The 22,565-nt window shown below is 36.0% G+C and overlaps 1 protein-coding gene across 4 annotated transcripts in view; it reads right to left on the bottom strand.

The window, feature by feature from the left end:
* Positions 1-22,565, bottom strand: part of slc23a2 (solute carrier family 23 member 2) — a 41,081-nt gene that overhangs the window by 7,977 nt on the left and 10,539 nt on the right. For 2 of the 4 annotated variants that reach the window (XM_044108863.1, XM_044108858.1), the window contains exons 2-11: positions 15,510-15,558; positions 11,341-11,570; positions 10,606-10,704; positions 8,857-8,973; positions 6,896-7,053; positions 3,233-3,321; positions 2,670-2,737; positions 1,802-1,983; positions 813-933; positions 194-350 (exon numbers count right to left, since the gene is read on the bottom strand). In XM_044108863.1, the coding sequence (XP_043964798.1) occupies positions 194-350; positions 813-933; positions 1,802-1,983; positions 2,670-2,737; positions 3,233-3,321; positions 6,896-7,053; positions 8,857-8,973; positions 10,606-10,704; positions 11,341-11,570; positions 15,510-15,558 (1,270 nt within the window). The remainder of the gene's footprint in view (positions 1-193; positions 351-812; positions 934-1,801; positions 1,984-2,669; positions 2,738-3,232; positions 3,322-6,895; positions 7,054-8,856; positions 8,974-10,605; positions 10,705-11,340; positions 11,571-15,509; positions 15,559-22,565) is intronic. The other 2 variants (XM_044108878.1, XM_044108870.1) reach the window with 1 other exon arrangement.

A 22,565-nucleotide genomic window follows, 5' to 3' on the forward strand; every position in this document is an offset into this window, starting at 1 on the left:
GGAAAACAAAAACTAACCCCAACGCTCCACATCTATTTGCGTAAAACTACACCACTTATACTGCTACATAGAACCTTTTGACATTTTGATTTTAAAATCGAAATGCTAAAACAAATAAATATCAACACATAAAACAAAGTTTTCTAACATTTATTGTGCTGAATTATTCTGTCAACTACTCTGAGAAACTCACAGGGATAGGGGATCTTGAACCACGGCGCAGCTTTCAGGATTCCCTGACGTGCGTCAGTGCGGGCGTAGAAACCATACTTGTTCTCCTCCGGCGGGAAAACATCAGTCACCGTAAAAATGAAGCACAGCAGCCATGACACCAAAATAGCCATAATGATCTGCATGCAGGGGAGAAGAAAACCTCTTTTAGATTCACCTGAAGAGAAAAACACATTTATATCTGCCAAATTCAAGTCCTGAGTCTTAATTCTTATTATATGTTAATAATATATATATATATTTAAAAAAAAACATTTGATGTACAAAAGTGGCTTAAAGTACCAGTAAATACAACTTATTAAACATTTTCTGCATAAAATCACTGATATCCAGAGCTCCATCTCACTCCTGGCTTCTGAGATCACAGTGAAGCATCTTAAATGAGACACACAAATCAGACGGACCTGTGGTGTTTTTAATTATTTGGCCTGCAGAGGGGATAAAAGGACTGATTTACAGAGGCCTGGGGAGAATGAGATTACTTCTGCTGAATAATTTGACTTGTATAAGAACAAATCTTTAAATAAAACAAGGCAAACTCATTACAAGGGAAATAAATGTTCAGGAAAACAGATACCCACCGGGAACATTTTGAAAACCTGCAGCCTGTAGGACGTCCAGCCTTTCTTGGCTTTGTAGATTGGCAGGGGGAAGTGAACGTTTCGAGCGTATTGAGAGAAGAGCAGCACCAAAAATATAGTCCTGTAGACACAAAAATACCCTTCGGTCAGATAATATGGCCTCGTTATTTTCTACGCTTTCTGTGTGAGGAGTAATTCTATTCGAAGATGTTCCATTTAGTCCTGAATGCGTCACACTATGACTTCAGAGGATTCGGCGCAAATCAATTATCCTAACAGCCTGGGAACTCTGGCAGCTACAGGCGCATGTCCCCGTCCCTGCAGAGTGAGAGCAGAGGCCCTCCAGCTAACAAGAATGACATGGTAGGAGCTGATGTCACACAACCTCAACGTCAGAAACTGCACCAGCTACCTTCATTACATTGTTCTTTTGACACACAAATTACCCAGAAAGTTCTCGGTTTGCAACCAGAAAACTGGTTTTACCAGAAATGCTTCAGATTACACAGACAGATGTAGACTCAACTTACATTTTTAAGTTTAGATAAATGGATTTAAAACTTTTTAAGTATCCACAGACACCTTGCTAATTCATGGCTGCTTATTAAAGCATTCAAACATTGTAGTTTTGTGAAATACACAAGTTTTGATGCAGCTGAATAAATTCCTCAACCCATATAGAAACGTAGAACATTTTTCAAAATTGCCGTGTTTCCATCAAGTACATTTATTTTTGCGATTCCAATTTGTGCAATTTAAGGTAAACAAAAATGCAGCTACTGATTTTAATAGTGTGCAGTGCAGTGCGTTTAGGACATGATGCGTTTCTTTTTAAGATCATGTTGTCTTCTTCATGTTCTATTAAGGTGATTTCTTTAGGTCAGGTCAGTTAATTGATGTTGTAACATACTTTTACAGTCAGGTTGGTCAGAAAATCTTTTTCCCCTTTATTCATGAATCCTTGATTTGCATTTTGAATCTGTGCTTACAGGATGGCGATGCCCCAGTGTTTTCCAGCCCTCTCGCCTGCAGCCTGGAAGCCTGAGAGCCCGATGAGGGCCACGGTGGGCGTGATGGTCAGGGGCCCGATGTACTTCAGCAGCATCCCGGGCAAACCCAGAGCTCCGATGCAGACTTCGATCAGGGATGACACGATGATCGCACCCTGGATCTGTGAAAGGTCGGAGAAACAATAAAACAGGAAGTAATTATGTCTCCTATTTAAAATCCAATCAAAATGAGCCGTGGTTCTGTTGAACACTTTAAAGTACACACTTAAGAAGAAAAAGACTTTTTAAACTAAAAAAAAATATGTCCAGTTTATCAGAGTCTGCTGTTGTAAACTAAACATTTACTTTATAGCTGTAAATATGGTCACTGCCTGAAGGAAAGCCTGGACAAACATCACATTAAATAATAAAGAAATCATTTAATGTGAAGAAATCATTGCCATCACCATCATCATGGAACCGATGTTCCAGGTAATGACCCCGTTAAGTTCCTCTCTGTCCCTGCTTCATCTTAAGCATTTTCCCCTCCAGTTTAAAATCAGTTTTGTCTCATTCGCGTCACATAAAGATCAATTTCCGAACCGGCTCACGCAGCCTGGAAAGGTTAACTCAGATTAACTTCATCCGACACATAAAGAAAAACCCTGCAGACGTATGGAGACGGGGATTTCTCCATCACAACAAAGTACGTTTATATTAGGTTAGGAAAAACCCAGGACTGAATTCTAATACTGTTGTGTAAAAAGTTGCATAAAGCGTTACTTAAGATAATATAAACAACCTCTGATTCAATTTATTGAAGTTTATTTTGTAATGAGTTAAATTTCCCTCTTCTCCTTCGGCTCACCTCGCGTATCCTGGGGTGCCAGATGTCCTCGGTGTGGAGAAGCTCTGTCCCGTTCAGGAACGGACGCTCTGCTCAGGTTTGAAGAGAAACGGATCATTAAATTATATACATTAAAAAAACAAAACCTTTTATTAGGAGCAGCATTTGTACATTTTAAAAATTCAAGCACTGTTCAAGCATTTTCAAGGTAAAATTTAACCTTTTGGAGAAAAAAAACAATACAAATAAACTAAAAACAAAACAAAAAAAAAACCAACAAAAAAAACCCAAACTTTAATTCAGTATTTTATTTTAGTCTGGTTTAACTTCAGACAGTGAGAAAAAAAATTATCTGTCTTTTTAGATATATGAACATATCAGATTTCAACTGTAAATAACATTTTAAAAATTTGGGCTTTTGATAAAATGTTACATTGCTCTTCATTAAAAACCTGCACAGTTTGTAACCACTTTGTATGGAAATCAAGCACTTTCCAAACACTAAAATAAAACCTAACACAAATTCAAGAATTTAAAGCAGCAGCACGAATCCTGTAGCAGAAACCGGAGGAAAGCAGCGTTACCTGTGCTGTTACATTTCCATTTCTCCAAAGACAGGATGGCTCTGGCTGGTGCAAGAAAAGCAAACGCACTCGCCTGGAACAAAGGCAACCTGGAGGAGAAAAACAAGATAAATCCGTGTCAGAAAGGCATTTCAGAGATGTAATAATTGGCTTGTAGAGGCGCAGCATGTCAGAAATGTACACAAAGTGTTCATACCAGCCCTGCTGTAACCATTTTTCTAAAAAAGCTGATCACTGTTGAGTCTGTGCTAATAAATGAGGATAAAACTCTCATTATGGCACAAAAGTAGTTCTTTCTGATATTTAAAAATCACTCTTCTTTGAAAAACCAGCCTTTAGGAGTTTTATTCTGATGATTTTTCTGATTAAAAAAATTCAGCACATTCTGCTGATTTTTCATTGAACTCAAGTTTATTTTATTATTATGTTTAAAATGCACATAAGCAAATTGTTGAATTCATTTTAGACATTCGAAGCTAAAATTATCACCTAAAAAGCATTCCTTTAAATAATGCTTGATTATTGGTAACAAATACAGTTAAAAGAAATCCTAATATCAACATATGAGAAGCTCAGCACTTTCTGCTTGACTTAACATCGACGCAGTGTAGAGAAGTTCTACAGATGAGGTTTTTTGTGGATGCAAAAGGTGCTTAATAGGAGATTTTTCTACATAAATTTAACCAGGTGAAACTAAAACTTCCACTTGAGGAGTTATGGATGAAACAATTACAAAAAGAGAACATTTTGTTTTTATCTTTAATGCATATCTGTACAGTTTGGGCTTTTTTTGATTCCTTTTTCTCCAGTTAATGATTAATCAGTTACTATTTGTTGATTATTTCAGGAATTGATTCATCATGATTAATTGTTTCAGTCCTAATAGTGTAGTAAAAGAACAGAAATCTTTATTTTTATCTTAAAAAGATCTTGTCAACTGATTATCTTGGACATGATATGTTTCAGATAAAACATAAAACACATTTCTGTGTTAACTTCTACAGCTACACAGTACCACAAACATTATTTTTGCTCATATTCAGTCAGGTTCAGTCTCTCCCTCTCTGCTTCAGTGGCATTTCAGTAAAAACCCAGACAGATAGAGCCCATCGTTCACCTCAGAGAGAGATGGAAAGCCTCTGATGCGACAGGAATGCCACAGCCACAGCCAGACTGTGACTGGAAACGAGCAAAAGAGTGAGGAAAGGACAACAGTTATATAACTTAAATCGAGCACCAGCACCCTCTGACACACTTGTTTTTCTTCCTCTTTTGGCCAAACACTTTAAAAAAACAATTATCCAATTCTGTCCTGGAAATGTTAATCAGTTTCTTTCTCTGAGCTGGGAGAGCTGACTCACAAAAGAAACCTCAAACTTAAATGGGACCAAATATGCTGTGCTAAAAGATCTGATTTGGGTAAAATCAAATAACAATAAATCAAGCACTAAGATATATGACATCACAACAAAAACATGATTGTAGTTAAGGATAATGCCCTTGAAATAGTCTAACTTCACTGGAAGAGACGTGAAATGGTTGACAGTGCTATGTGGAAACTTGCAGTCACGATAAAATCAGTTTCTCCTTCTCACATCACCTTCACTTCATTCCACCACATCAGCCAGATTTTATTTGATTTTTAAAAAATATAATCTCATCCTTTCAACTCTGACATACAAACACGACTGTAACAAAGCATGTGATTCAACAATGAGGTATTTCCACAATCAGTTACATGATTAGCCTAAAAATAATAATTGCTATGTGACATCACCAGTTGCCATGGTTACTCCCTCCCTTCTCATGCATTAGTTTCTTGAGAACCATGTCATGCTGGCAGTAGATGTCATTTTATTCCTCATTATCTAGGAATGTGATCCGTCATGGCACATTCTTCCCGCCTCGCTGCGGTTGATGGTTTCCTTCTGATAACAAACCTTCTTGATGAACGACATGCAGAGACAGTCTTTCTATCGGCCTTCACATGTACGGTAGCTTGCAAATTCTTCACAGTCCTTCGGTGTTCCTAAACTTCATGATATTACAACCACAATATTCAGTGTGTTTTATGTGATGATGATCATGAAATCAATCAGAGCATCTAGTCTTCAGAAGTCACTTAAAGGTGATTATTATGCTTCCCTGAACAGGTTAGGAAAGGTCAATGTTCTATACAAAACATGTTCACTACATTTTTTGCACAGAGTCACTTAATTAGATTTTAGTTTGGTCAGTTCTGCCCATTTTGAGCTCCTTTCAGAATGAGCTGTTTTTGGGCCTCCTGTCCCTTTAAATCCAAATAAGCTGCTGCTGGACACGCCCCCAACTCAACATTTACAGCTGAACGTGAAAATGGCCATTATACACCATTATATAAAAATATATCAGTACAGTGGGGCCTCCTGCACAACCAACAAGAATGCAAGTGGTTTCACTTTTCCAGTAGCCATTGTAGAGCTGACCAAATGTGCTGGAGCTCAGGCTGGGTTGCTACGAAACGGGCTACATTCTGGAGGTTTTTGAACGACTCATTTTCCAGACACCATAACACATCAACTTACTGCCAAAAAAAGGTTAATTTTGGCAATTCACAGGCATTCGCTTAGAAGATCTACTTTCCGAAAGACAAGCTTGCGCACTCAGTATAAATCCAGCTGCCCTGTGAAGTCCTAAAAGGTTTGTTGGAAAACTTTCAAGAGCAAAAAACGTCATAAAGACCAAAATCATCAGACAACCAGGGAGAAAGCTCTGGGGATTTCTAAAGCATGTAAAGGTTATTATGCTATATAATGTTTAAAACATCATATGGGACAGCTGTATAATTAAGTATATTCTTTATTTTTAATAACTACTGCAGTCTTTAGAATTACATATGTGCTCACAATCACAAAAACTTGTTCCAGTTCTAATAAATGTTAATGAAATCTGTTCACTTTTTCTGTTTTTTACTTTGCTTTTAACTGTAAACCTATGACAAAATATACCAAACATCCAAAAGAGACATCTCTGTTGATAAGAAAAAGTTAATTATTAGATGAAAAATAAGGATGAGAAGAAGATAGTTTAAATATTTTTATGCTAAAAAGATTAAAACCAGGAGGCACATAGTGGAGGAAGGTTAGATAAATGTTTGTAAACAGACCAGTAGAAATATGTATTTATACTGGAGAACAAATCTGTGAGAACTAGGTCACCTCATTTTTCCTGACGTGTGTGCACTTGTATTTCTGAAAGTAGGTCATCCAAGCAGTTTCTCATAAGCAAATGCCTGTGGATTTAATTTATTATAGTTATTGTTTTGCTCCACTTGCCAGCATGTGATGCAACACTTGAAAGACACGCAGCTCGCTTCCTGAAGGGCTGTAAATCTCCCGTGTTTAGTTTCAGGAATTTTATAATTTCACTTCCAAGTTTATGAAACACAAGCTGCTTTCTCCTCTTGGCAAAGGGGAAGTTTGAGTCTTAAAGGACCACAGTCACATGAACAAAACAGGGAACTTCAAGTAATGCTTGAATGCTGAGTAGACCCAACAAAGTTATGCTTACACACTTATTCACACCACAGAGAACAAAAGAGGAAAGAGGTGGAGGAAGAGGAACCTGATGGAGGCATTAATGGCTCCCCAGCTATAGGAAACTGTAAGCTGGACTGTTGGATACCTGCAGCCCAGTGTCGTTTGCAGCAGGGTGGTGATGCCGACGCAGAAAAAGATGGTCCCGATGAGCTGACTGGTGGCCCACTGATCAAAGCCGACGCACATGGCCTCTGCGAGAAGGAACGGGACGGCGATGGTCCCGCTGAAACATGTCAGGTAGTGCTGGGAAAAAAAAAAAAAAAGACGTTAGTCACAAGATGATCAGTTAAAGCTGCAGTAACTTTAATAAAAACATATTTACATATTTGTTAAAATTATCCCCATCTTGTGACATTATAAGACAGATAATCTGAAAAACAAAATTGTGCTCCTCTGCCACCAATCCGAGCCAGGAGGAGGGTCTTAACGCTGTCAGTCATGCTCATGTATGTGCAGCTTACACCCTCCACTTTTCTCTGTGCTACATCTGTTTTTGCAGTGTGCTGAGCCATTCTGAGATCAAGAAGATACAGTAAACACTGTATTTGCCCAGAATCAGGTTACATATTTTAAAAAAAATTAAAAGTATTCTGCTCAAAATATGCTTTGTAATCTTCTGTCTGATGCCATCACTTTAAACAATTAAATCAGATATTGTGATCAGTAATTTACATTTTGCCAGTATTTTTACTAAACATCTTTTTATTCTTATTCAAGTAATTTCTTGGACGCCTATTTTTTACTTTTACTTGAGTCAAAACATGTTGAAGTTGTGCAACTCTTACTTTGGTAAGAGTTTTTGCTTCTCTATCCATCTCTGTTGAGACATGTGTGTGTGTGTGTGTGTGTGTGTGTGTACCTGACACTATGAGGGTTTATGAAAAGCCACAATATATTCAAACTTGTGCAACCACTTCTTGTTTTAAAAGTCACTCCTGTGGTGTGTGTAGTTGCTCTTCTGATAAGAACTGTAAAATTAATTAAAATAATTGCTAGAAGAATTTGCTAAAATCAGCACCATGTCTCTTATAAAAACATTCATGTCTGGACCAGAACATAACTGGACTAATCAAGCCACACCTCTGTAATATTTTTGATGGCTACACTCAGCTCTTACTCCTGACATTTAACTGGAAGATTAAAAGCCTGAAGCTAAATGCTATAGAGCTGGATGGAACATGCCCAGGAAGCATTTACAGTTTGCATTCCTCAAAACCTTTCAACCCAATTCGTCACTAGATGCAAAACAAAAGAAAAAACTGCTGATAGTGCAAGTCTTTATTAAACTGACGTAAATCTGGGCGCAAAACATTGTTTCTATATAGTTTAAAGACTCATTATAAACATATAATGACTGATCACCATTTATCAAAGAACATCTCAAACTGAGGACAGAAACATCTGGCTAGATTTAAATAACTTGTTTCATTGGACTCAAACTTATCTAAATGTCTAAATGTTGAAAGTTTCATGTATTTATCTTGTTCTGCTGCGGTCTAGCTCAGGATACTGTTGTAAATTTGTTTTTGTTTTTATCCTAGTAAACGAATGGTTAAATGAAAAGGAAAAAATTAAATAAACTAAGAGCAAGGTACAGATACATTTTTTTGCTGGTGACAGAAAAACAAAAACAAGGATGAGATATTGTTGTTAACGCTTCAATCCGGTATTTTACACACAAAATCCATTTATTTAAACAGCAGTGTAGGACTTATTTCATGAGTGTATGTTTGGTAAACATTATTACTGTGTGGTCTTTGTAGGGCTTTGCACTCGCGTCATTTGTACATTTGTGAGGTTTAGGTCATCCGCCTCACAGATATGAGGCATAAAGGGGAGATGATGCATGACAAAATGTCCGATGTCAGACAAAACGACGCCGAGGTCGCTTGGTGGGAACATTAACGTGACCACTGATGGGAACAAATCCTGTTTTTGAGTCGGGCTGAATGGTTACGTGCCGAGTGATGGGAGGAAAAACACTGAACACACGGAGGACATAAACGTGTAGGTGGTGTTATTCTTTCTTATTTAATCCAGCTTTACCTGTAAGCCTAAGAACACACACAGGTACCAGGGTGGGGTGTCTTCAATGGTATAAATCATGTCCATCCTCCTTGCATCCATGCTGTCTGTGCTGTCGAGTGTCTCTGAAATCGAGCTCTATGCATACGATGAGAGAGGAAGAAAAGGAAAAAAAACAGCATGAATATCTTTGACCTGCTTAAATCCCTGTAAAGGGAGCTTCAGAGAGAGGGAGAGAGACAATAATGTGTTCTAGTTGGATTTATTTACATACAAAATAAACTTTGATGAGCAAGTCTGAACAGTTTGGACAAAAACAAAGATTTCAACATGAAAAGACGACAAAAAACTAGACAAACTCGGGGAAAAGAAAACTTTTGTCTAAGAAAAAACACACAGTCATGGTGACACAGGAAAGGAAAAACCCTGTCATCTTAAGATGAGGCAATCTTTTCTGCTCCACTTCAGCAGAAGTGCTTATCTTTATCATATTACATGTGGAAAAAAAAAAGAACAATTCAATTGTGTTTTTAGAAGCTTATTTTTTTGTTTACAACTTTGTTAAAAGTTAATTAGACATGTCTGATAGCTTAAAAGATAGTCAAATTGTACACCTCCTTTAGATTTGAATAAGAAAGGTCTCATGCAAATGTGGTAGTAAGCTAAAAAAGAAAAAAACACGTCTGCTCAAAGTTTTTTCAGTGCCTTGCAAAAGGATTAAACTCTTTCACATTGTCATGAGAGAAGCTGAACAATACAAAGCAAAGTCGCACAAGTAAAACTTCACCATTCAAACAAAAGTAAAACTGGACAAACTCTCAAATAACTTTCATATTTAACAATTTTATCATCAGAATCGAGCAATAATTTCAAATAAAATTCAACTTATATAGCACCAATAAATAAATTATCATCTCAATGCACAAAAAAAAAAATCTTTACTTGTAAATATGAAAAAATGATTTAAAGCACGGCTAATCCTAAATTATTTTACGTTTATTTTCTATTAATTATTAATGCATCAGACCTAATAATACCTGAAAAACATAGCCCAAATGATGCATTTTTGAGTTTAATAAAAATAAAATTAAGGTGAAACTGTTAAATTATTCAATTTGATTAATTTTTTAAATACTATATTATAACACTATAATTAAACACATGACTAAAAAAAGCGCTTTTAAAGTTATTGAATCACAAAGTTCAGGAATAATAAAGTTTATATAATATTATTCCCATAAAACGTACCATTCCTTGTGGTGTTACAGTTTTGGGTTGCATGAATTTGAAAAGATTTTCAAATTCCCAAAGCTTATTATCGTCAAAGCGAGAGCAGCACAATAGTGAGTCGTATCACCATCTTAATACCAGTTTGTGCAATAACGTTATCACAAAGCGGTTTCTCAGTTCAGTTTTAACCTCCCTGATAAGAAGCTGACGGTTTACTGCTTCCTCTTTCTGCGGCAGAATATACCAAACACCTTCACAATAAAAAAAATGTTTTCACTCAACAAAACCAGCCTGTTAACAAAAGTCATCAGAAACCAGAGAGTCTCATAAATCTGCTGGTTTAAGGACGTTTCTTTCAAGAGAAGTTCAATAGAAAGAGGGTTGCTCACTGCGATTACTGTGGTGTCATCATGTGACAAGTGACAGTGAGTAAGCTTTTTATAAGTCTTGTGATTACATCTGCGTTCGTTTTTATCCCCTTTGACAGAGAAAATTACTTATTGGATCGTATTTCACTTCCATGTTTTCATTTTCAGTGACCTTCTCTGCTGCTTGATTATCCTTGGTGTAGATTGCCATCAGCTCTGTGTTCTCCGTGTCCTGATCTCCAGTGGCTCCGCCAACTCCGTTTACCACAACCTAAAACACACCAAAGTAAGATGGTTAAGGTTTTTATTTACCAGTCTGCCACCTTCTCCTCTCTGGTTCACAACCAGAACTAATCATCTTCACAGGAAGATGATTGATATAAAATGACTAAACATATTATATTGAATCTCCTCCAGAAGCTCCATCAAATGACCAAGAAAATGACATTTTAGTGGGATTTTAAGTTTCTGTTGTCTGCAACAATGGCTGTAGTCAGTGGTGAAGACTGGAATGTCGACCAACTGGTAAACTGGGAGCTTCACCTTCAGACTCAGGATGTTTTTCACGGCACCGTTTTAAAATAAAGACCAAACGCCAATCATGTCCGTCACGGAAAATGCCCCATCACAGGGTTTACACAGAAACACACAGAAGGAGAAGGGCTGCGTTACTGCAACAAACGAACAGCAGGGGCTTCAACACAGCCATCATGGTAAATCACTGATTTTTTCAGATGTCTGTTATTTTAACCGTGGGGGGAATGAAGAGTTTAATAAATTTATGATGGATGGATGAATGTACTGGGGGATGTACTGGTAGATGGATGTACAGGTGGGTGGATGGATGGATGTACAGACGGATGAGTTCCGTGACCATAAAGTCTTTCATTAAATTGAGTTTATTTACCGGAATAGGATAAAAATCGGCTCCATGTTTGGCTTCCTCTTCATATTTTCCGCCTTCGCTGCTGCTGTCCATCGATTTGGCGGTGGTGTTCTTCCCCACTCCCATCTTTTCTTCGTCGATGTCTTCTTCCTCCTCCTCTGCCTCGGTCCCTCCTGTGCCTCTCTGCTCTGGTGTGAACACTGCAGATGGATCCCTCAGTCCAATATCATCATCATCAAGGAGTTCCTCTCCTGATGCAGAACGACAAACAAAACCAGATAATCATCAATATTCTAATCAGAATAAAAAAACCTTACGTTCTAATTAAACAGAAGACCACAAAAGGCTTCAAGGTTATACATCTTGATCTATTGGTATTTGTTTTATGATGGAGAAGGAAAAAGTGAACCTCCCAGTTATGTTTTTAAAAATGGCTAAATTTGCCTCTGTTTCACATCAGGTCTTTTCAGTTCTGTTTTTGGCATCTGTAGACGTTTCTGGTTGCATCGGACAATAAAAATAAATAAATATCACTCTGAAGACTTGGGAAAGCGATTAACTGAGAATTAAAACGGTTCCTTCGGGATCTAACCTCTGCCACAATTCATGTTCAGATCAGAAGCGTAAACTGAGTCATTCATCCAATCAGGATAAAAGGGAATCCAAAGACGCCATTCTGAATTTAAACCTTCATTTACGTTTTATTGTTTTGAATCATCAACAGCGGAAATATAATAAGAGTCCTCTTTGGATGCATCATTAATAATTTAAAAACCATATACAACAGGGGTGCCCAAAGTCTGGCCCGAGGGCCACTTACAGGCCCTGGACTGATTTTCTGTGGCCCCAAACTGCCTTTCAAGAATGGGACCAATTTGACCCATAGCAAAGGTGGTTAACAGAGATGATTTTTATTTGGGACCAAAAATTTTATATTTTAATATCCAGCCTTTTTGTATTTTCTTTCATTTTATAAATCTGGACACTCTTATACTGCAACTTTCACTCTAAAGCAGACCTTAATCTGCATTTAATCAATTTATTCAGCTCCACCAAATACAGCAGCTGTTTTCAGAGAGAAACTGACCCAAATCCAGTTCTCTGCTGAGAATAGACTCTATTTTTGTACTTTTTTCCCCCCAAATGAATCAAAGAATAAGCCAACTGGATGCAATCATGTAAAATTCCTCTTCACGCCCCAATATTAGCTGTGTTTCTATTAGCCATAAAACTGAGCAAATTGAAATTACAAAATTAAACTTGCTTAATGGAAACATATAAAGTTTGAAAAACATTTTTCCCAGCTACCAGAATTAATGCATTTAGCAAAACTGCAAATAGTAGATTTTGGTCCAGGTGACAAAAAGCTGGGATTTTTAATGAGATCGGATGTGAAACTGACTCCTCCTACCATCAGAGTCAAGCATGAAAATGAATAAAAAAAATAAAGTGAAGCATTGGGGAAAAATGACAGAGAGAAGAGGAAGAAGAAAGTATTAAAACAGAGATGATATAAAAATAAAAAAAAGGTACAAAAGCAGGAAGAAAGCTTTCAGCTATCATTAGTCACAAGGTGGTTATGTCTAATTCTCGGTTTCTTTGTAAAACACAACCTTGACAGATGTTCCTCTGATTCAGTCCCTGTTAACTTCCCTAATAATGAGAACGAATGCATCACTTGGTTCCTTTCATTGAGTCTATGAACAGAGAAAGACTCTGCAACCTTTTCAAACCAAACAGACATTTTTCTAGAAAACTGCAAGAACGCTTAAACACAGAGTTCCTTTAAGTTGCCTTTGATTATCGGTAACTGGAACATGGATCAATATATTTCATGTGTTTTTTCTTGATGATGGCATTTGACAAAATATTGTTTTGCTTAAAATTAATGACCGTTATATCAGGTAAGTATGCATGTAAAAACTAAACTGAAAAAAAATAGATATGTGTTAAGATTGTTTTTAATCTGTTGATTTGCATTATGCCAGTGCAATTAGTTATTTAAAAGATGATTTTATTGCAAGTGATTGATTCTAGGAATGATGCTGAACCAGCAAGCCAGTCTCCATAAGTCAATAAATAACTGTGTGAAAAGATTCATGTGTTTCACATTAGTGACTAAAAAAATCTTTATGAAACAACTCCATGAGACTGTAAATGGGAATGCTTTTAAAGAGCGGTATTTGTGTTTGCAGGAATGATTGCTGTGCCACGCAGTCATGTCCAAACAGTTAACTATGGAAGAATGCAAACAAATAATAGTAGAAAAATACAAAATATCTTAATTGTCATGTCATCCCTATTTGAAAGGGCTTTGGACCTTTAAAAATTACACTACTTTGGTGTTAAATATCTATTTGTAGTAATTAATTTAGCCAACCAAACCAAATTCCTTGGTTGAGATGGATGATAAATCACTAAAACTGAGTCTTTTTCAAATATAATTGACATGCGTTAGAAAAATTCACAATGCTAAATACTTTCTCTAAGTTTTTTTCCTTTAATTTCCTTTTCATTTGAACATATATATATATATATATATATATATATATATATATATATATATATATATATATATATATATATATGGCCATACTACTGGCCCCAAAGGCATTTTGCATACTCCAAAAATTCTTCATTAAAACCAACTTTAAACTCTGATCCGAGCCACCCAACAAATTAAGAATCTCAGAAAACTTTCATTTTCTTCATACAGAGCAATCATTTCATTTACAAGTTATCACACACATCTCACCATAACTCAGCAGTTAAAAAATACACTGCCATAACAAAGAGAAAGTACAAACTTTCTAAATTATGCCCCTATTAAGCGCCAACAATAACTGGAATGTACTTGGTTTTTCATAAACGTCTCAATGTTTTCCAATAATACCATTATGAAATATGGTTTAGACTAGATTTAAATAATTAAAATCCACAGAAGGAAAGAGGTAGGAATATCATCACTGTTCAAAGAGAAAAGGTTTTAAAAAAGACAAAATGTAGCCAGTTTTAAATTTATTTTCAGTTTCCTGTTAAATCTATTAAGAGCTAAAGCTGAGGCCCATTATGGTGTGAATGTGGAGCTGCTCTGAAACAGTCAGGGTGTTCGTTAGCTTTAGGACATTATAGTTTACTCTTTTATGCATTCTATACAAATACAAAAGCCTCCAATTAAAGCTGAATGAGATCATAAATCATACAGCCCAGGCTGTAGCAAAGAAAGCTTATTTTTTGTGTTGCAAGCAGCAAATTTTAAAAAAGTTAATGTGTCGATTGAAGGAACAATCCTTGGCCAAAAACTATGCGAGAAAGATGTGCAAGTTTAAAAATCAACTCACTTCTATGTCCTTCACTTAGCAATATTTATTATGAAACATTTTCAACATGCTTTGCTGTACAAGAAGTGATATTATTCTGTCCATAACTTGGGCTAGATGTTAGAAAGAAATGGGCTTTAGCAGGGCCACATTTTCTGGAGGGACCCAAGGTTGTTATAGTTATTATTATTTTTTAATAAATGCAAGCTTTGCAAAAAAATAAAATAAATAAATATAAAACTCATAGGCCAAAATTTGGTGCAATGTATTGATATTTTATTAAACAATATTTAAGTATTTGAAAAATTAAGTTATAGTCGATTTCTTTGTAAACAGGAGACATATTAAACCTATCAATCAATTCCTGTTATTTAAGTATAATTTGCTTTAGTAAAATAAATTTTCCTTAGTAGATAAGGCACCAAAACTGACTCCAGCCCATGGGTCCACATTCTTGTAAATATGCCCATGCCTCTACAGGAAATTACTTTTTAAATGTATTACCCTGCCTTTATATTCTAAAAAAAGCAGAAAGAAAAGCAGTATTTTGGACTAGAATCATATTTTACTAAAATAGAAGCATGCAAGTTTTCTAATAACTTGAATCCGTCAAAAATGTCACTGAATCTTTAATTTCTCTGCTAATTTCCTACCAGTATTTTTCTGTCAAGAACAGAAATGTACAAATACTACAATAAACTTCTTCTAGGCCTAAAATTATGTAGTTTCCTTTGATTTATTCATCTTTATTTTTCCTGAATCTGCCTTTTTAACAGCCGTTTCCTGTCGTAAATTAAAGCTTTGGAGCCCTGCGCCCTCCCCAGCCACTATCACTGCTTGCAGTGTAAGATGTTGGGACAGGTGTAATACCTAGTTGACACATCCCATCACTCCTGTCAAGCTGGGCGGCTGGGAGCATCTGTGTGGGAGTAGCAAGAGAAAGAAGAAGCAGGAGGAAGTCGAAGGAGGGAGGAGAGCAACGAGAAGAAGAGGTGGGGGAGGCACAGAGGAGAAACACACAGGGGTCGAGGATAAAGAGGAAGAAGAGGAAGGAGGAGGTGAGACAAAAGTTAATTTGACAGAAAGCATTTAATCACAAACAACACGCATTAGTGAGACTAATGTGCTGATAAGAAGGAGGTATGGCAGAATAATCCCTCCACATTGAAATAAGTTGCAGGATTATGCATGTAGGAAGAGCTTTTAAAAAAGTAACATCTGAGGTCAGAGTTCAAGATTTACAAGAATCCTGAGATGGTGTAATTTCTTCAGCTGAAGTAGTGAGCCATTAAACTACAGCTCATCTTTTTTTCAAAAGTCATTTTAGAGTTCATACAAATTTAAAAAATTAAACCTGATTTGTTATTTAATACTAATTAGGCCTCAATAATGCTAAAAATATATCCTCTAAACAAACATCAAATTCATAACAAAGCATTTTATTTCTTCCTGTGTGGCGTTAAGTCAGAACAAACTTCTCTTGTTTTAGGTCAATTGGAATCATTAAAATTATTTCCATTTGCTAAATGCCAAAATGATGGAACATGTCATATTTATTGACTTTACATATTTGGTGGCATAGCCTTTGGATTATATGACTTGGGTCAAATCTTCCAAGTTTTCTTCCACAGGTTTCTAAATAGTTTGCTGGAGTTCTGGCCCATTCCTCCAGACAGAACCAATATAACTCTGTCAGGTTTCTAGGTCACCTCACTCACGCTTTTTCAGATCTGCTCACAACTTCTCCGGAGCATTGATATCCGGACTTTGTGACGGCCACACCAAAGCATTGAGTCTGTTGTCCTTAAGTCACTTTGTAACCACTGCAGCTGTATGTTTAGTGTGGAAGACCCATTTATACTGGAGCCTTAACTTCCTTATGGCCAAACAGACCCATTTAGTTTCATCAGACCACAGAACATGTCTTCTTAAATAAAGGTATTTTTCCTGTGTCCATTACCAAGCTAATTTGAACAGATTAATGCGGCACCTTCAAGTATAGGTAAATATTTTGTTCCCTTTGTTCAGGTCACACCTGAAACGTGGTGCATTTCAGGTGTGGACTTAAAATACCTCCAATTAACTCAAACATGTCAGAATATTGGCCGTGTTCTAGACCAATTTTGGTTGTAAGCAACTGGTACACTGTTAACTATGTTAATTAGTCTGCTGTCTTTAATTTGTACCTTAATTTAAAGCATAAATGAACATGTCAGCATTTCACAAAGCATTTCACAACATGACGATGTGGGCTCATTACTTAAAGACACGTCATTCATTCTTTATGTAGACCTCCGATTTAGAATACATCGACAAATAATTGTGTCAATGCATTTTCTCATTATTGTGGCATTTAGCAAATAGAAATAATTTGGGTAATTTTAGCTAAACTTAAAACAAGAGAAGGTATTTGGTATTCAGTGAATATAAACTCAACTGTAAAATGATAGTTTTTCAACCAACATGAACTCACAAACAGATGGCTGTCAGTGTGTCAAACTTCCTTAGTTTTATATCTAAAAAAGAACACGCGTGTACACAGGTATGGAAGTTTTGAATAGGATAATTCTATAAATTATTTACAGCAATTAAAAAATAAATAAATAAAATGGAGGTTTGAGTGTTGGTACAATTACTAGAAAAAAAAAGATTTTTCATAATCTGACTTTTCAATTCTTGGTCTGAGCCAAATCAAGAGAAGCTAGCTGACCGAATGGTGCAAAGTTTCTACTCGTATACAACGATAATCAAATGCAAAACAATGCCACAATTCAGATAAGATCAGATGTAGTGAGCAGAAAGAATATCTAAAGGAACATGGGTCTCCTCAACACTTTAGTAGAGCTGCAGGCCGACCGCGTTCTTACCAAGCTGAAATGTTTTTTTATAAAAAAAAAAAAAAAAAAAAGGGAGTATGAACAAGTATTGAGCACATAAACCATGCAGTGCATGTGCATATTTAGGAGTAGGCAGGCAAAAATGTTTCAAAACAGCATTTCATTCTTACATGCCTAAATGCCTTTTTCTTTTTTTATTATTACTGACAATTTCTTAAACTAAATTACTAAAAACAATGTTGGCATGCATCTTAATTGCAAGTATTCAACTTTAATTCAGCTGCAAGTCAGGGGAAAATACAGATATTTAATTTGGAGGTTAAACATCTTCCAGTCACGTTCAAGCTTGTGAATGTTTTACAGCATGTTGTGAAAACAGAGCAAACCATTGATCTCAGTGGTTCCCAGCCTGAGGCCAACCCAGCGCTGTGGATAAGCTGTGTGATGTGTAATCTGACATGAAGTATCCCAGCAGCCCCTGGGTGACTTAAGGTCTAATGAGTCATGCTCCAACACCAGAAGAGCCACGCTACTGTAGCATGAAATCCTCAAATGCTCCAGCTCCTCAGTCACCCAAGAGACTAAACCCCCCTGCAGTCCAACTCATCTATGCCTGGTGTCTGGGAATCCAGACCCAACAAAGCATCATAACCAACATAAATAAAGAAACAAAAGAACAGAGAAATGGAGCGAGACAAAGATGGGAAACTGGTTATGCAACGCAAGAGAAATCTAGTTTTATAAATCTAACTTCTCTTGTTATGTAAAATGTGATGGAAAGGAGGAGGAATATTCGTGTAGGAGAGCGTTCTGAGGAAATAAGTTATGAGAGAAAGAAAATAAATTGGATGAGAATTAACTTGTATTTATTTTTATTTTAACTCACTCCAGGAGAGGAAGGATGTTGAATGTTCAAGACTCAACAACCTGATCAGGCAGTGAAAGGAGCAGAGCAGTGTGGGAATATTATGACAGAACATTAGGCCCAGGCTAAGAAAAAATAACTGATTACAAGAATAAAAAGTCATAATACTAAGAGAATAAAGACAATCTTACAAGAATATAGTCATATTACGAGAAGTCGTATGAGAATAGAGGGGTGTTGTTACGAGAATTCACTCATAATATAATAAAAGTCATAAGTAATAATAATACCAGAATAAAGTTTGAATAATGTGAGAATAAGGCTGGACGACAAAAAAAAAAAAAATCATAACATTACAAGACTAAAGTAATAATACAAGAAAAGAGTTGCAATAATACAAAAAACATCATATTGCCAGTAGCGAGTCAGAACATTTTAATTATAAAAGTAACATTATGAAAATAGTAGAAATACAAAATTTGGAATAATCCGAGAATAAAGTCCTAAAGTTTTCAGAATAAAGCTCTAATAATACAAGTAGTAGTAAGATAAGAAAAACATTACGAGAAGTCTTAACAATATGAGAATAAAGTCATACTGCTATGAGAATAAAGCAAAAATACAAGAAAAAAAAGTTACAATTTTACCAGATTTAAGTATGAATATTAGGAGATTGAAGTCGTAATTTGAAGCACAACTTCATCAGGACCTGTTCTCTTCGTAAACATGTTTGCTTGTTTCTGTCTCATCATTTATTTAGATTGATTGGCCTGCCTTGTGTGTACTAGATTTCATTTTCTGTGAATTGTGAGCAGAGGTTTAAATTACCAAAGAAAGAGTCAGTCCAATGACTGTAGATGAACACTTAAATTTTGTTGAGCAGAAATGCAGTAATTACTAGTTTACTTTACATTTTTCCAATAAATAAAGTAAAACGTTTCCTTTTTGAATTGTTATCAAATTGGTACACCTATTTAAGTGACTTCCAGAAAACATAATAAAGAAATGGTAACTATTTTTACTAGTTTTGATCTGTACTGATTAAAGAAAAAAAACTGCAATATAGTAAAAGCTGCAGGGACAGTATGTACAAAACATACAGCAAAAAGCAGCAACAAAAGCTCCCAGAGCGGAAATATCTGAAGGTAAAATTACCCAAATTAAGATCCCTGAAAAGTAATTTTAGTCATTTTAATGTCCCAATAGGCATTTCAAGTTTACCCTATAAAAGTAAAAGTTGTTTTCCTGCTTTAGTATTAACACTAAAAGCTTTTTCCGATAAACAATCATATTGTGAAACATTTATTTGGGTGAATTGGGAAGATTTCCACTCTGACATACCTACAGCTCAAAGGTTTCGCAGTCACAACATTTTTATGCATTCGTGTTACATTGTTCTGCTGGTGTCCTCAACTTTAACCACCAAATACACTTTCAATGTCAGTTGAGACGTTGCGAAATCATTTGACCCAAGAAAAAGAACATAGCATACCTTGAAAATACACATGAAAGAGTCACACAAGGCAGTGATGGTGGCAGGCGACACGTGACGAGGTTTTATTTCACCACATCAGGGGGAGGGAAATGTAAAACAGCGGGAAGGTTGTGTTTACGGTGACCGGCTACGTGCCAGTGGAGCAGAGGTAACCGGAGATTAAAGGGTAGCAGCACGTTTCACGTTTCAGCAGTGAAGGAATGAGAAGAAGTCTAGACTGACACATACAGAATGGGATTACATGCATAGCAAGAAGACAAAACCTGACAGTAATCTACTCCCACCTGGTTCCATAGTTGGTAGTTAGAAAACCCAAACTAATGAAGAAACTGGACATTTTTGTTAAAGCCTTAAGTTTAGGGTGCATTCACACCAGCCCCGTTTAGTCGACTTCAATTTAACTCTACTTTGTTTGTGTAGAAAGTCCGGTTCGTTTAGGGGGATGTGAACGCACAATCAAACTGATGTGGACCAAAAAAAAAAGTTAACTCTGGTCTGGCTACAAACCTCGGTCTCGGTTCAGCTGAAGTGAACTTTGGTGCGGTCTGAATGTATATCTGAATGCAAGTGGCCTAGCGACCGCTCCAAAAGCAGGAAGCAGACTATATTGCAGGGCATTCTGGGTAAATACAACCAAAACGATGCGCGTGTCTAATGTTAGCAGGCTCATGATCGTTTAGCAAGGACTAAAGAAAAATCTTGCAACCACTAAAATCTGATGCGACTCCAATTTGGTTTGCATTTCATGAAGAAGTTTTTAGATTTTCAACCTGGAGAACGTGTTTTGCAGAAGGTTTGATTTTTTTTTTGGCACAGTGCCGTGTAAAAGCGGACCACACCAGCAGAAAATGTGAGGTACTTTTTCCAGCATTACAGATAGAAAACAATAACAGTTTACCATAAATGTGTATATTTTTATTTGTTTACTAAATGCTAAATTTTAGAAACACCCAATTCATTTATCTTTCAAATGATTACAAACAAATATCTGGGATTTTATTATTTGAGCAACAACAGCTGCAATAAAGTTTTCTAAGGACTGAATGACTAGTAAAGAAAATAAATCCTACAAACCTTAAGCCTGCTTTCAACTGCTGATTTGAATGCTTTCACCTAAACCACCAGAATAAATTTCCTAACATTCAAATGTTTTTAAATTCAATGCAAACCTCTAGATAAATGCAAACTCCAGCCGCATTAGGGAGTGGAAGCTTGACTCGAGATAAGTTTGGTTAACCCACTTTAATATCAAGATTTATCTATTTATGGGAGCTTCTGTTATATTCAGAGCATTTCGTAATACTTACGTTATTACAATGTTTATTGTCAATAATGCTTAGAAATGCTGATATTTTCAAAATTCAAACTGATCATATGATGCTTTGAGGTTGAAAATGTATCCGAAATGCTCAGCTAAAATAACCGTTTGTGTTTTTTATGGACATCATCATGCACACGCAGTGCTGATTTGTCAAGAAGCGTTTTATTTAGTGACACACTAGTTGTCTACGGAAAGCCGGCCCATTCTTAGTCCGTTACACAAGTTGCAAGACCCGACCACATGTGTAAATGCTGAGTCATTTAACCGCTTAACAGAAAAAATAAAAAAAACTATGGACATCCTGTTCTGGTTTTATAACCAAACACATGGGCATGTGTTGTGTCACTCTTCTAGTTTTGTAACTTTAACATGTTGTAAAAGGACTTCGGTTACAAAATGTGTATTTGAAAAGAGGCAAACATTGTTTTTGGCAGCAGCTACTATGCAGTAAACACCCTTACAAATGCCAAATTTATCCTAGGAGAAATAAATTATATTCTATAACTAATTTAAAACCAAGAACTTTAAAATATTAGGTCTGATGGGACTCCGAGAACTTTAAAATATTAAGTCTGATGGGACTCCAAGGCAGACAAGGCATGTCCAGGAATAAATGATTTAATTTGGGCTGAGCGATGAAAAGCAAAGAAACTTTTTTACAAATTAATCAATTATACAATGACAATTAATTGTAATTTTCTCATATTTTCTCCATTAGTGTTACTATATATTAGAGTTCTTTTAGAACAGTATATTTTGGCCACTAATATCTCCATCAGCTGTTGGCATAAAAAAAAGGCAATGAAGACAATAAAACTGGGCAAAAGCAATACTGGCATGAAGAGTTTTAATGCATGGCATTTGGAATCAATCATTCTGCCAAACATTGCATGAAAGCAGGTCTTTGAGATGGGGATTCAAATCTAATTTAAAATTAATCCAACGTAATCTCATCAAAAAGATTTTAATTTAATTGCATATATTCCAATTAGATCCTAGTCACAGCATGCCAAGTTGATTGGTCATTAACTTGACAGTCCCTTCTTCTTACAAAAGAAAAAAAAAAACAGCTTTTTTTTTATCCAATAATAAATCAGACTTAAGTTGTAAAAAATATATATATTTATATATATATAAAGAAATCGTAGGATATGACAAATTTGTGTATAAATGGTTTTAAAGAGGAGTAACTTAAATAAAAGATGACTTTCAACACTTAGAGAAGCTTTATTTTCATTAAACCAGTAAACAAGTTGATATTTTCAAAGTTTTTTTCCATTTGGTTCTTACAGCAGCACATTGGCCCACACAGGTTGGCGCCAACAGCAGATGAATGGAAGTCATGTCTCACTTTGTTCTCAGACAACATTTACTGTTACTGTACTCCTCCATAGGCTGATAAACCCCC

Source organism: Gambusia affinis, linkage group LG03 (genome assembly GCF_019740435.1).
Source record: "Gambusia affinis linkage group LG03, SWU_Gaff_1.0, whole genome shotgun sequence".
NCBI lineage: Eukaryota > Metazoa > Chordata > Actinopteri > Cyprinodontiformes > Poeciliidae > Gambusia > Gambusia affinis.